Source organism: Phocoena phocoena, chromosome 14 (genome assembly GCF_963924675.1).
Source record: "Phocoena phocoena chromosome 14, mPhoPho1.1, whole genome shotgun sequence".
NCBI classification, from domain to species: Eukaryota; Metazoa; Chordata; class Mammalia; order Artiodactyla; family Phocoenidae; genus Phocoena; species Phocoena phocoena.
In genome coordinates this window covers 11,221,279-11,236,658 of record NC_089232.1, presented here as the reverse complement: position 1 = coordinate 11,236,658, position 15,380 = coordinate 11,221,279, and the positions used below count along the sequence as shown (strand labels likewise).

The 15,380-nt window shown below is 38.2% G+C and overlaps 1 protein-coding gene across 1 annotated transcript in view; it reads left to right on the top strand.

Moving 5' to 3' along the window:
- Window positions 1-2,462: 2,462 nt before the first annotated feature.
- ANAPC1 (anaphase promoting complex subunit 1) overlaps window positions 2,463-15,380 on the top strand; it is a 100,237-nt gene continuing 87,319 nt past the window's right edge. The window contains exons 1-10 of the mRNA XM_065890960.1: window positions 2,463-2,675; window positions 3,669-3,830; window positions 5,704-5,755; window positions 6,324-6,424; window positions 7,023-7,105; window positions 8,199-8,272; window positions 10,008-10,153; window positions 10,371-10,591; window positions 11,301-11,510; window positions 14,372-14,467. Of these exons, the coding sequence (XP_065747032.1) occupies window positions 2,463-2,675; window positions 3,669-3,830; window positions 5,704-5,755; window positions 6,324-6,424; window positions 7,023-7,105; window positions 8,199-8,272; window positions 10,008-10,153; window positions 10,371-10,591; window positions 11,301-11,510; window positions 14,372-14,467 (1,358 nt within the window). The remainder of the gene's footprint in view (window positions 2,676-3,668; window positions 3,831-5,703; window positions 5,756-6,323; window positions 6,425-7,022; window positions 7,106-8,198; window positions 8,273-10,007; window positions 10,154-10,370; window positions 10,592-11,300; window positions 11,511-14,371; window positions 14,468-15,380) is intronic.

Below are 15,380 nucleotides of genomic sequence, written 5' to 3'. Positions count from 1 at the left end.
AAGGGCCCAGGCCCGCAGCGCCTGGTGGTTCATCGCCTGTCGGGTAGCCCTCTCACCCGCCCCGAGGCCTACCCGCGCGCGGTGACCCGGAGGGCTGGGAGCCCGGGGCGGGCCCTGAGCTGGCGCCAGAGCCAAGGGGACCCCAGCTTGCGGGCTGGGCTTTACGGGGTGCACCTTCCTGCTCCACTCTGCGCCGGCTTCCTTCCTGAGTTAAACGCGGTGTCCCGTGTGGGCCTTAGCTTGTAGTTCAGCCCCTTGCCGCTCTGATACGATGTTCTGAGACCCAAGCTCTTAGACTGTTTCACCTGACCCTAAAGAGGCCGGGGAAGCTCTGCCTTTTTGCGGAGTCTCAACTCAGGGTGTCTTCTGTGTGCATTTGCGTTTACTCTTGAAGCAACTGTGTGGTTACCTCTGGCGGGGTAGTTTTTGTTCCTGGTAAGCAATGCTGATATCTTGTTTTATAGCATATCAATTTAATACAGTAGTTTCATCTGTAGCTCTTTATGTTGTCCCCTAATAAGTAAAAACATAAAAATTTGGGGTATTGCAAAAGTATTAAATGTGTCGCTTTAATTAGTACAAAAAGATATTGTACTATGAAATAACCATAATGAATACTTTTGTTATTTAATCTTGAAGTTTTTTTTTTTTGCGGGCCTCTCACTGTCGTGGCCTCTCCCGTTGCGGAGCACAGGCTCCGGACGCGCAGGCTCAGCGGCCATGGCTCACGGGCCCAGCCGCTCCGCGGCATGGGGGATCTTCCCGGACCGGGGCACGAACCCGTGTCCCCTTCATCGGCAGGCGGACTCTCAACCACTGCGCCACCAGGGAAGCCCCTCTCAAAGTTTTAATAGGATAACGTCTCAATAATTGCACAACTGAAGTCGGATGAACTCGCAAGTTTTTTAATGTTGGTTATCCTGTTGACTAGAATATAGGAAGACCAGCTGAATTTTATTTTTTTCTTGTAAGTTTTATAAGGTACTGTTTTAGTTATATCCCAAGTTCAGGTCTTCTCAATTCTGAATTTTAGCGGGAGGAAAATAAAAGTGTTTTGATTGTGGCGTATGGTTATGTCAGGAATAGCATTTAATTCATAGCAAAATAACTTTGACCCTAGAGGAGCTGCATGGGAACTACAGGGGCTTTGCGATATTGCAGGGAAAAAACCCTACTGATGCCAAAAAGACCTCAGATGAGAAATATAAGTCAAATTTAGTTAAACTTTTTTTTTTTTTTTTTTTTGCCGTATGTGGGCCTCTCCCGTTGCGGAGCACAGGCTCCGGACGTGCAGGCTCAATGGCCATGGCTCACGGGCCCAGCCGCTCCGCGGCATGTGGGATCTTCCCGGACCGGGGCGCGAACCCGTGTCCCCTGCATCGGCAGGCGGACTCTCAACCACTGCGCCACCAGGGAAGCCCTAGTTAAACCTTTAATTGTGAGTGCCATTTCAAACCCTTTAAAGTTGTCTATGGTGCTGTGGTCAAACGTTGGTTTTGATCTGTTTGAGGATCGTAGCTTAAATGTGATGCTACAAAATCCATTTTTAATGTAGGTGTTTTCTTAGAGAGAGAACTGGCATCCACCTTATATACCACATTATACAGTGAATTTTACTAGCTGTCAACTACGGTATGTAGAAATGTTTTGGAAGTAAAGGGGCATGGTTCCACCCACAGCTCAGCCACATCTTTATAGTGATAAGCTGTACTGTACTAGGTTGTGTTAATTAAAAGCTAGGACTCATAAATTTGTTGCAAGTGTGGCTGTCCCATGGCCAGAGTTCTTCATGCCTTGGTTTCCTGTGTTTGGACCCCAAATTGGAATTGATTGTAGTCATATGTTTCGGTGGACTGGGGTGTCAAAACTACTGGTGACATTTGACAGTTTATTAGGTCTTTTGTGGATTGGTCAGCTGAAACGAGTAGTTCAACTTGTGATGAATTAGAAGTAATATGTGTTTTTTTGGTGTTTTTTTGTTTGTTTCATTCCAATATGCCAGTGGTCCTTGAGGTGTGCTTTTCAAATGAGTTTCCAACAGCTGAACAGAAATGACCTTAAATGTTGAGAAGCCGGGCAGTCATGGGACTGTAAAGTACAACTTGTCTAAATACTTCATATGTGAAGTGTGGAAAAACTAGCATATAGTAGTAGGAGACATAGGACAGGTGTTGTGGGATGTAAGTGCTTGTCTCAGCCCAGCAGTTTCCTTCGGTGGTAACCGTCTATTGGTCAGTCTCCAAGTAAAATGTGGCAATAACTGTAATCACCTGAGAGTCAGATCTGGAATGACCTTTGATGTTATCATTACTTGTACACCTACAGTGTAATAGGATTGACACTCATCTAAGGATTAATGACTCTTCTGTAAGCTTTTATGATATTTTATTCTGGTTTTAACTCTAGAAGCTGACCAGAGTGTGTTTGAATTCATACAGAAATAATGTTGATATTTGGAACCCATGTCGAACTTCTATGAAGAAAGGGCAACAATGATTGCAGCCGGGGATTTGCAGGAATTTGTTCCTTTTGGTCGAGACCACTGCAAGCACCACCCTAATGCTTTGAACCTTCAGCTTCGCCAGCTGCAGCCAGCGTCGGAGTTATGGTCTTCTGATGGTGCCGCTGGCTTGGTGGGATCCCTTCAGGAGGTTACGATCCACGAGAAACAGAAGGTTCCGTTAAGTTTCCCATTGTGTTTTTGAAATATAGAATGTTGTGATCTACTTGTAATTTAAGGCTACCTGCAACTGAGAAATGAGTATAATGCTACTTCTAGGGCAGTGGTTAAGATTTGGTAATTTCAGTCAAGACTAAAATAATGACTTCATTGTATTATGGTGTCATAACCGTTTATTTAGGCATATAACTCATGGTTTTATAATAAGTACTATGATTATGGTCCTTTCTAAACCTCTTTCTCTTCCCTTAGTATGTGGGGACCAGATTTCATGTTGTTTGATTATTAGATGGTAGAGTTAGAAATGGTCCCTGCTGCAAAAAGACTTACATGTTTCTTGAGGACAAAGAAAATGCCACATAAGTAGATAGAGTACTGGTTCTTAAATCGGAGAATGAGATGTTAGCATGTGTCAGGAAATCAGTCTTTCCCACCTTATTCCACTTTCATTCCTTTTGGGATACCAAAATCTCAGGGAGTCTATGTAGTTAGAAGTCTGAACCTCTCTCTCTCCCATTTATTTTGATGAGTGGGACAAGGGAAGGAAGGTGAATGTATATTTAGTTGTGAAGCAGGGAAATCTACCCTGTGAATAAACTCCCCCAGTGATTCCCATGTGCACCTTCCTGCCCCCTCTCCATCACTTCCCTATGCACCTAATATAGCATTTTAGTTTCCCTAGCATGTTGGTTTCATTTTTTGATCTATAGATATGGTACAATTTTTGTTTGTTTATATTTGGGGCAAATAATATAGTAGTATAATATAAAACATCCTGTAAGGTATATAATACACATATGCACACACCCCACTTTGTTAATCAGTGGCACTAAGCTTATAAGAATTGGGCTTAGATTGAGTCTTACTCCCCAGGCAAAGAGAGAGTAGGAAACTTGTCTCTGAATGATTATTTGATTTAATTAATAAATCCTGCTCCATACTTTGGAAAAAAGTGCTTGAACATGTCCTACATGTGTTAATTTTTAAGGAGAGCTGGCAGTTAAGGAAAGGCGTAAGTGAAATTGGAGAAGAAGTAGATTACGATGAGGAACTCTATGTGGCTGGAAATATGGTCATCTGGAGCAAAGGAAGTAAAAGCCAGGCATTGGCTGTTTATAAAGCGTTTACAGTTGACAGTCCTGTTCAACAGGTGAGTTGATTTGAATTTTAGCGTTTGATTGACTACTTAACACTTAAAAAAGTTTTTGTCCTAAAATTTAACAGAAATAATAAAAACAGTGTAATGGTCCCAGCAGCTGGGTGTCCATTTACAAAACTTCATTTGTTTTCTGTATCATCACTTTTTTTACACCATCTTTTGTCAATTTAATGATAGTCTTTAAACACCGTTCTTGAGTAATTTAATTTGTTATTCTCAGTAAAAATTTCTAAGACATTGAAGGTACAAAGAATACTGTAACACATGATGATTATAATTGATGGCAGAGTATTCAATAAATAAAAATCTGGTTCCTAGGGATGATCAGAAAGAGAAAGAAAAAACCTAACTTGTTATCATTGCAGTTGGCTATTACACCTAACTCTATTATGAAAATCGGTAATTAAAGGGAAGGAATTAAGCATTTGCCCTGCCTTTCTAGGAAGACGTGCAGTTCATCTCGAGTTAATGAAGGAACACCCTTATTTATGGACGAATGCCAGCTAATAAATATAGAAAGAAGGGTAGAGTTAAAAAATCACCACTTTGTAACCTCCAATGTAATAATGGATTCAGAAAAGGATTGTTAATGGATATTAACACTCTTGGGTGAAAGGATATTACCATGGCACCAAGGTATTACCCTGTGAATTACTTGCTAAAATGGACTGGACATCAGGTGCTAGAAGAAAATTACATTATTTTTCCTCAGGTGGGATGACGGTTTTGTGGTTATACAGGAGTACATCTTTAGTTTTAGGAAATGCACGATGAAGTGATTAGGGGTAAAGTGTCATGATGTGTGCAATTTTCAAATAGCCCCTGCCCCCTGCAATTCCACATGTACTCAAATGCCCTTAGACAGGTACGGCAAAATTCAGGTGAGACAGATGTTCCCTGTACTGTTTCATCTTTTCTTACTGAAAGTTTTTAGAATATCAAGTTGAGGGAGGAGTGAAAACATTTTTGTTGGTTGCATTAATTGTTAGGCTACTGACAGGAGGTTTTTAGAAGCTTTTTACTCATGTGAAGTTCCCCATTTGTAGACACTGAAATCGTATCTCGACGCTGCTTTTTTTTTTTTCCCCCATGAACTATTTCCTGATGAGTGTTGTACTCTTCTAACAATTTATTAGGCAGGGTCAACTGAATTATTCCCAAATTTGAGAACATGTGTGAAAGCATTTCCATCCAGGAGTGTCGAAGCCAGTACTCTTTTTGCTGATAATTTCCCCCTCATGTAACATTGTGAATGTATTTAATACCACTGAAAAATGGTTAAGATGGTAAATTTTATGTTATGTATATTTTTCCACAATTAAAAAGACATAAAAATGCCATTAAAAAATTTCAGTGAGTGATTGTCAGGCATACCAGTTGAAGTTTAACGGCTTTTCCTAGTTTGTATATATATTTTTAAGATGGGCCCTTAAGAAAGGGAAATGTTTTTCTAAACATTCTTTCTGGCGAGTCAAAGAATGATAAGATTAGGTAAGTCTGGAGATTATAAAATAGCTTGGCAATTTTCAACTCTTCTGATAATCTTTAGCTTTGTATAGGATATAGGGTTTACTACAGGTTGAACCACTATTTGAATTCACTTTTGCTGCAAAGCTTCTATCTAGTAGGTTTCTTGATTTTGTTTTCCCTTTTCTTTTTATTTGCAAGCATAGTTTATCTTTCCTTAAGATAGTTATCATTAATTAGTCTAATTTTATCTTATTTTTCTTTGTTCCCATGGTATATGTGTTGAGCTGATGAGGAGGGACCGTTATGTAGGTGACACTATTATTTAGATACCACTAGTTAATAGGTTATTATTTAGATGCAATTTTCCTAGGTAAGCATTTTGTTTTGATTTTAGGCATTGTGGTGTGACTTCATTATATCACAGGATAAGTCTGAAAAGGACTACAGTAAGTTCCTTTTTGAAATTTTATTTGATCTTATGATGATTCCAAATGTTTATCTCATTTTTTTTCATTCAAAGTAAGTAAGCCACTAATAATGGTGGATTAGCGCAAGCATTTTTATATTGTGCATTAAAGAATTTGTGCTGTTGGGAATTGCAATTTATTTATTTTTAAAACATTTATTTATTTATTCATGGCTGTGTTGGGTCTCCATTGTTGCATGCGGGCTTTCTCTAGTTGCGGTGAGCAGGGGCTGTTCTTCGTTGCAGTGTGCGGGCTTCTCATTGCGGTGGCTTCTGTTGTTGCAGAGCACGGGCTCTAGACGCTTGGGCTTCAGTAGTTGTGGCTCTCAAGCTCTAGAGCGTAGGCTAAGTAGTTGTGCTGCACAGGCTTAGTTGCTCCACGGCATGTGAGATCTTCCTGGACTAGGGCTCGAACCCATGTCCCCTGCATTGGCAGGCAGATTCTTAACCACTGTGCCACCAGGGAAGTCCCGGGAATTGCAATTTATGATTATTGGGATTTTTTTTTTTGGAAACAAAGCATATATCTTGTTGTACTCTCTTTTCAGGTAGTGATGAAGTAGAAAAATGCATATGTATATTGCAAAGCTCATGTATTAACATGCATAGCATAGAAGGAAAGGATTACATAGCTTCTTTACCTTTTCAGGTAAGCGTGAGTGTTTCAATGTTTTTGTGTTTTATTGGAGAATATTCTTGAATTAATTGGTTTCAGAAGTATTGCTACTCTCATGTCTTGTAATCAAAAATGTTATTTTTACTGAAATAAACTTGTAGTGGCTTACCATTTGCATCCTTTGTCTTAAAAATAAATTATTCAGTGAAGTGAATTATGGAGTCTTTTCTGAGAGGTTTTTTTCAGTTTAAGTGACACAGAAGAAATCAGTTTGGTTTTGTTCAAGCACTTGGGCAATATTAGTCTTTCTCCTGTTTCTCATTATCTTTTCCATGCCCTAATGCTGTTGTTACACTTGAATCACATGGTCATTTTGGTACTGATATTAGCTACTGGCAGGAATTTCAGGTCGAACTTCTCTTCCTTAGATTTGATTTTGTCTTAGATTTACTTGTTAGAATTACTTAAAAAAAATTATAGTTAAAAAAAAAATTATAGTTAATGATTGTTACTCTGCAAAACTCTTATTAAATTGGAAGGGAATCTAATGTTCTGTAATGTTTCGTAAAAACATGTTATAAAGAATAGTTTCTTTTACTTCTGTTTTTTTCCTCACCCTTTTACCCAATAGGTTGCAAATGTTTGGCCCACGAAGTATGGCTTGTTGTTTGAACGAAGCAGCTCTTCACATGAGGTTCCTCCAGGCCCACCCAGGTATGCAGGTCAGAATATGATTCCTTGGGCTTTTTTTGGTTGGTTCTAAGGTAAAATTGTTTACCCAAAAGTTTGGGATGATGATAATTTCCATGCTGTCAGCACAGATAGATGCCTTTTTCTCTCATCTCAGCATTGTACCCTTATGAGTTCTACTTCTCACTTGGCTCTTAATTATCTACAGCTTTTTTCCCCAAGTGGTAAAACTGAGCAAACACTTGGCTTAAAGATAACAAAACTCAGTTCTTAGCTCTGCCATTTTTTCCATCATGTTACTTTGGGCAAATCATTAGCTTTGGCTTTAGTTTCCTTATCTGTTACAGGAAGAATACTGTCATTTATTTCTTAGGATTTATGCAGTAATTTAACAAGCTAATGTATATAATCTCTTGACATAGCGCTTCTTATGTCTTAGGTGCGTAATAAATTATAGTGTGTTTACTTTGTCTCCCTAATCAACTGTGAGCTCGTTGACGGGCAGGAACATACAGTACCTGTCACAGTGTGGTGCAAGTAGTAGACACTGAGTTTTAAGAAAATTGCTTATAGATTTTAATCTCTCTCTGTGTTTAGATAGAAGGTCTATTTTTTCCTCTTTTTTCAGTCACTCCTTAAGAAAATGCAGCCATTTCATTTACTTGAAGTGTTTCTTCTTTTTTTTTTTTAAATACTCTCTTTTGTCAATAGGTCTAGAAGACTAAATTTCTTTCCTAGTTGTTAGAGACACTGCCGCTAAGAGAGGTTTTAAAAAAAAAATGACTGCCGTATGCCCCTTACTCTGTTTGTTCTGAAAGGTGTTGACTGCTGCTCACAGATACTACCTGGACTACCCTGAGTTCCGTGTGTGTGTGTGTGTGTGTGTGTGTGTGTGTGTGCAAATTTACCCTGCATAAGAGGAAAGATTTCTGGGAATAAAATAGAGGATACTGTGAAAAACAGTAGGTCAGAAGTTTTTAGAGGGTTGCTTTTTGAGATGGTAGGTTTCTAGTTGTTAGTGTAATCTGCAGAAGACATTTCTTTGCAAGGAAAGTACAAAATTTGTGCACAAATGGAGTCATCTTATGTTGGTGATTATTTATTTGTTCTTTACTAGAGAACCTTTACCCACTATGTTCAGCATGCTGCATCCACTAGATGAAATCACACCTCTTGTTTGTAAATCTGGAAGTAAGTGTATTTTTATAAATTCTTTTATGTAGGCTCTCTTTTGAGTTTGGGGCTGGGGAGGAAATAAAGGAGCTTATGAAAATTAGATTTCTTTTATAAAAATAATATAATTTAAGCATTTTAAAATAACTCTTATTATGAAAATAATTCATATTAATTAATTCATCGAATACACTGGTATTAATTGTTTTAACAGCTATTCTTTTAGTAAAAATAGAGCCTATACATCAACCAGAAATACTGATATATTTTCTAACTTACCTGTAGATGACTCTGGACTTTGTTCCTTAGTAATTAGTAAGTAAATGAACAATACTTAGATAAACTAAAATAGTTTCCTTTTTTTGGAAAAAAGAAATGTAGGGCCTTAGACCTTTACTTTGGAAATTTTTAATATTTCATTTTCTCTGCTCATAATAACATAATTTGCTGGGACTCAGACTTTTAATAGTTCCTAGAGGTATTTCTAGATGCTTGTTTTAAAATTTTAAATGTGACCAAACATAGGCTATTATGAATAATGAGGACTTGAAGGCTAAAAAAAAATATTTATATTCTTTGACCAATTTTACTTTAAGGACTTTATCCCAAGTATATATTCTGAAATACCACTGAGGTTTTTATCTTCTGTATCAGGGCTTGGCAAACTACAGCCTGGGGGGCTAAATCCAGTTTATTTTTCTAAGGCTTAAGAGCCAAGAGTGGTTTTTACCCTTTTAAAAGGTTGTAGAAAACAAAAAAAATTATGCTACAGAGTCAGTATGTCTGCAAAGCCTAAACTATTTACTCTTTGGCCTTTTACAGAAAAAGTTGATTGATAATTCTATATTATACTGCTAACAACTACGAACAACCTAAAAAAACATGTCAGAGTGTGTGATTGAATGGTATGCAGCCATTATTGATCATGTTTTTGAATAATATTTAATGACCTCAGGAATTGCTTATTCATAATGTTAAGTAAGGTACAAAACTAACTGCAATCTCATCCTAATTTTGTAAGAACATAAAAAATATGTCTGTATAGGAAAAAAAAACTCAGAGGAGTGCTCCCAAAATATATTAGTAGAGGTTATTTTGAGTGGAATTATGAGTGATTTTTATTTCTTTCTTTATAAAGTACTCCTTTTATAAAATAATTCTTTTTAAATTTTTCAATATTTTAACTGAGAGGGCAACATTTAGGAGACAGTCAAATAAGGATGTAGAAATCAGTTTATGGTATTGTAGATGTAAAAGCTGGACTCACTAGGAAAAACTTATTTTGCGTGTGTATCCAGTAAAGCAGAAACAGTAGTGTACTGTTCAGCACTGTTTGAATAGTTATAGTAGAGAACAGATTTCTTAGAGAAGAAAAGAACCAGTAAGGAAGTCAAACTTGGTCGAATGGTTGAGTGTAATTTAAGATTAAGTCAGTTATTAAAGGAGTCATGGACCTTTTACCTATGGCTGATGAATTTAATGGTTTAGTCAGCACAAATCTTCAACATTTAGTTGCATGTGTGTGAAATCAAAACTCGTAAGATTCTCATCTTTAATATATTTTAAAGGAATTGATGCCCAACGTAAATTCATTAAAAATTGAGGGTTAATTATGTAATATATTAATAGATTTTTGTGCCTTAATTGCCTTGATTTCTCTTTATCTTTAGGAATTGCAAGAAGTCACTTCATAAACAACAGTCTTGTAAAAGTCCATTGTTCTATACCTGATCATTTCTGTTCTGTCTTTAAGGTCTGTTTGGTTCATCACGGGTACAATATGTTGTAGATCATGCAATGAAAATTGTTTTTCTCAACACTGATCCCTCCGTTGTAATGACCTATGACACCGTTCAAGGTTTGCATTCTGTGTGGGCTCTCCGGAGAGTCAAAACAGAGGTAAGGGTGAAGGCAAATCACTTCTTAATAGAAAAGGATAATTAATACTAAAAACTTTGCACGTTTTTAGAAGAATCACTTGTGAAATAGGTTGAGTGCCTTAGGTAAAAAGATATTATATCTTTAATAACTGGCAACTACCCTGCTTTCTCACAAGGAAATTGCCCTTTTAATCTAATTATTTTCTGCCCCCTCCCCCTTTTCATTTTGACTTAAGGAAGAGAATGTTGTTTTAAAGTTCTCTGAACAGGGGGGCACCCCACAGAATGTGGCCACCAGCAGCTCGCTCACAGCACACCTCAGAAGCCTCTCCAGGGGAGACTCCCCCGTGGCTTCCCCCTTCCAGAACTACTCCTCCATCCACAGCCAGAGTCGCTCAGCCTCCTCGCCCAGCCTACACTCCCGCTCACCTTCCATTTCCAACATGGCAGCTCTCAGGTGGGAATTAAGTGTGGAAGCATTTCCTTGCTTTAAACAAGACATCCCAAGAAAAAGATACCTTCTTTTAAAACTTTCTCTTGTGATTTGAAGGATTTAAAATTTCTGTTGACAGATCCTGAGTATCTTTTAGAGAAAACAGCGTTATTCCAGTTGTGCTATTTTTACTGAGACTTCCAGGCCTACTGTGTTACTTTTTCACTGAGTCATATTTAGAGACTGCCAGTGCTTGTTGTAAGAGTGCCTCATTTTTACCACTAAGTCGCAGCAGTTTGGTGAATGTTAATTACAGAAATTTTTTGGTACTGTTTTCTTTTGTCTTAATTTGCATTAGCTTTTCTTTTGTTTTTGTTAATATCTGTCTGGTACAATAGGGACATAGTTTTGTTGGTGTGTATATGTTTGAATGTATAGGAACATAGTTTAAACTTTTTTGAATAACATTGGTATAAATAATTGATTTTCTGAGGCAGAAAATGAACTGATTTTCAGTTAAAGAATTCTAACAGGAATTCTAAATCCTTAGAATATAATAAAGCATGTTGACAAACCATTTAAGTAGCTACTCCTTTTTAAAAAAATTGTATTTCTGACTGGGTTTATGTTATGAATACTCTCCATACATAGAATTTGGAAAGCTTTATTAGAAAGTGTGTTATCTCAGCCTGTGTTATTAATTGTGGTGCACTCTTTTTTCTTTATTTTGCAGCCGTGCTCATTCTCCAGCCTTAGGAGTGCACTCTTTTTCAGGGGTGCAAAGGTTCAACCTTTCAAGCCATAATCAGTCTCCAAAGAGACACAGTATTTCTCATTCTCCAAATAGTAATTCTAACGGCTCCTTTCTTGCACCAGAAACAGAGCCAATTGTTCCTGAACTTTGTATGGACCATTTATGGACAGAAACGATTACTAATATAAGGTTTGGAGTATATATTTTTATACTCAAAGAAAAATGATACTAAAAGTTTTAGAAAATACTTGGCATTTTGTGTAAAGCTTCCTTTGAGTATAAGCAGTTATTAATATTTCTAAAATACATAGAGATATATATTAAAGACTACCTCAGTTTCAGTAGAGGATGTTAGTGATATTAAGGTGATCATAAAAATATTCTTTTGTCATTTGCTATTTCTTCCTTAGTAATCTCTCAGATTTGAGGTGTTTGATGTTTTAGGGAGAGACAACTAATTTCTGTAGATTAGGAAACTTGGGAATTTATAACATTTTTCTTAAGTTTTGTCTTTATGTTAGTTGAGTATCAGCTGTTTTTCTGGGAAACACAACTCAGACCTCTGTTCCATGCGACCTTCCTCCTTTTATGTTCTCTTTAATCAGTCATTCAGTCAGTGCCAGTGTGTGTACTAGTGGCTGTGGTTTATCAGCAAATAAGTGCTGTCCCTGTCCTCAGAAAGAGACAGCTGGAGGATGGTGGCACTGCTCATCTGCTGGTAGGGCTTTGGGAAGATGACTAGGTATTTCCTGGGTGGGTAAGCGAGGCAGTACACAGTAGTTAGAGGGGATCAGAAGAAAAGTGCAGAAGTGTGAATGTGTGGTTTGTTCAGGGAATTAAAAATACTCTCCATTGTTTGTGCAGGAGGAGGGGAAAGGGCTGCGAAAGAGGAGTTGGAGAGAGATGGCCTTTTGGGCTGTTCTGTTTGATGAGAGCTGTAAGAAGGTGCTTTATATGTGGGTCATAAACTCAGGGGTCAGAGCAGTCACTTATCAGTGGTGATTGAGGCAAGACAGGTGGATTGGAATTTATGGAGTGTGTAGAGGTTGGGTTCCAGGAGGGCCTGTGGATGAGCTTGCAGTTGCAGGGGTTCTGGTAACCCTCTGGAATCAAGTATAGTAATCATGGGTATATGTGGTGTATAGGCCTTTTCTTTAGGAGAGGGTTTAACATTCATTCGATTCTCAGAGTCTGTGACCTCCGAATAGTTAAAACCAGGCTGTGTAGAATCAGAAGAGGGCTAGTGACTAAAGTCTTGGAAACTTAAGATTTGGGAGGGGTGAAAAGATAAAGCTGCTGCAGAGAGACAGAGCAAGAGAGGTTAGGTGGGGGAAGCAGCAGGACATGTCATGGAACACAAGAAAAGTGGCTTTTGAGAGGAAGGTGCCAATGTTGCCAGGTGCTGGTGAAGTGTGGCACTATTAGGTGAGCTCAGAGAGGCAGTACCTGGATGGCAAGGTCACTGGTGACCTTGGCCAGAGCACCTGGGGGTGGGGGTCTAGGGTGGAGTGGAATGGGGTGGAAAAAGTAAATGGGGACCGAGGAGGTGAACATAGATATACAGGAGTTTGCCTTTGAATGGGAATGAGGATACAGAACTAGCTGAGGGAATCTCAGGGTCAAGGGAGAGTTTTGTTTTTCCTGAACTATGTTAGAGAAAACTAGTCTTCATTTTTGCCCTTAAATCCCTAAGTGTGTTTCTCTAAAAAGTAAGGACATTTTCTTACCTAACCATGCTACCATTTTTACAGCCAACCAAATTAACAGTAAGTCCTTTATATAATCTAATACTTAGTCCATCTCTGTATTTAAAGACTCATTGTAATATGAGAGAGTAGGCTACGAAAAGACTATATACCCAGAGCAGGGAAAGCACTGAAAATACAGCTGGCTCTACGGCCTTAAGCTATCCGCATCCGAGTAGAAAGACAAGCGCATGTTCTTAGGCTGGCAGGTCAGGGATAGGCAGCTGGAGGAAAGGAAAGATGTGAGTACAGTGTTGAAGTATGTTCTATTTTTATATATATAAAATAAAAGTTGCTTATAAAATGAAAATTCCTTATATATAGAATAAAAATTCCCTGTATTTAAAAATCATTTGTCTTTAAATACCTTATTGCTAAGTTGGATATATTGCAGATTCTTATTGTACAGAGTTACAAAGAAATTTTTGAGAAGAGAGAATTTCTGAGTATGGGTTAAAAAAAGGGATGAAGTGGGGCCTAATCTGAGAGAGGGGATAGATTGGAGAGGTCATGTTATAAAATGTCTGACCCTTAGACCCTGTAAGAGGTCATGTTATAAAATGTCTGACCCCTAGACCCTGTAAGAGGTCATGTTATAAAATGTCTGACCCCTAGACCCTGTAAGAGGTCATGTTATAAAATGTCTGACCCCTAGACCCTGTAGGAGGTCATGTTATAAAATGTCTGACCCCTAGACCCTGTAAGAGGTCATGTTATAAAATGTCTGACCCCTAGACCCTGTAAGAGGTCATGTTATAAAATGTCTGACCCCTAGACCCTGTAAGAGGTCATGTTATAAAATGTCTGACCCCTAGACCCTGTAAGAGGTCATGTTATAAAATGTCTGACCCCTAGACCCTGTAAGAGGTCATGTTATAAAATGTCTGACCCCTAGACCCTGTAAGAGGTCATGTTATAAAATGTCTGACCCCTAGACCCTGTAAGAGGTCATGTTATAAAATGTCTGACCCCTAGACCCTGTAAGAGGCCTAAGATCTCTTCAGGTTTGCATTACTTTAGCAGTAGGCAGCTTGCATAATGTGGAATTAAAAAGTCTGTTGGTAATGATTACGTTTATTGTAATTTTTCCCCAAAAAAGCTGTGTAGTGGACTCAGAGTCAAAGAGCTGAAAGGAATCTTAGAGATCATGAAGTTCAATTCTTAGAAGTGCTTTTGTGTCTTCAAGGTTATATTGCTTGGCCCAAGTAGTATTTCCTGTAGAATATTTTCAAAGACTTTTAATAACTACTATGGTAGAGTTTTAAGTGAGTGCCAACAGTTTCTTTATTAATATATCTATTACAGGGAGAAAAATTCACAGGCCTCAAAAGTCTTTATTACATCTGACCTATGTGGGCAGAAGTTCTTGTGCTTTTTAGTAGAGTCCCAGCTCCAGTTACGGTGAGTGCGTTTATGTATCTCATTCATTTGGTATAAATAAGCTTAGGGCTGTTTTTTCTTTTTCTCTCTCTCTCTTTTTATTTTTTTTTTGGCTTAAGTAGCTTTATTGAAATAATTTACATACCATAAAATTAGCATGTTCTAAGTGCACAGTTCGATGATTTTTAGTAAATTTACAGTTACGCAGCATCACCACAATCCAGCTTTAAAAATTTCTATCGCTTTAAAAAGATCCCTTGTGGGCTTCCCTGGTGGCACAGTGGTTCAGAGTCCGCCTGCCGATGCAGGGGACACAGGTTTGTGCCCCGGTCCGGGAGGACCCCACATGACGCGGAGCGGCTGGGCCCGTGAGCCATGGCCGCTGAGCCTGCACGTCTGGAGCCTGTGCTCCGCAACGGGAGAGGCCACAACAGCGAGAGGCCCGCGTACTGAAAAAAAAAAAGATCCGTTGTGCTTGACTTGCGTTCAGTCTCTGTTCCCATTCCCAACCTCAGGCAACCGGTACATAGGCTTTCTGCCTCTGCAGATTTGCCTTTTCTGGATATTTTATGAAAATAGAATCATACCATATATAATTTTTTGTGTGTCCACCTTCTTCCACTTAGCATGTTTCTTAGGGCCTACCATGTTGTAACATGTATAAATATTTTATTCTTCTTGCTGTGTAGTATTGTATAAATATACCACATTTTGTTTATCTAGTCATTAGTTGATGGGCATTTAGTTTGTTTACACTTTTTTGACCATTGTGAATCATGGCACTATGAACATTGGAGCCAAAGACTTTGTGTGGACATACATGATTTCATGTAGATAGATAGGTAGATAACTAGGAGTGGATCAAATGATAAATTCATTGTAAACTTTTAAAGAAATTGCTATATTTGTCTTCCAAATAAGCTGTACCATTTTA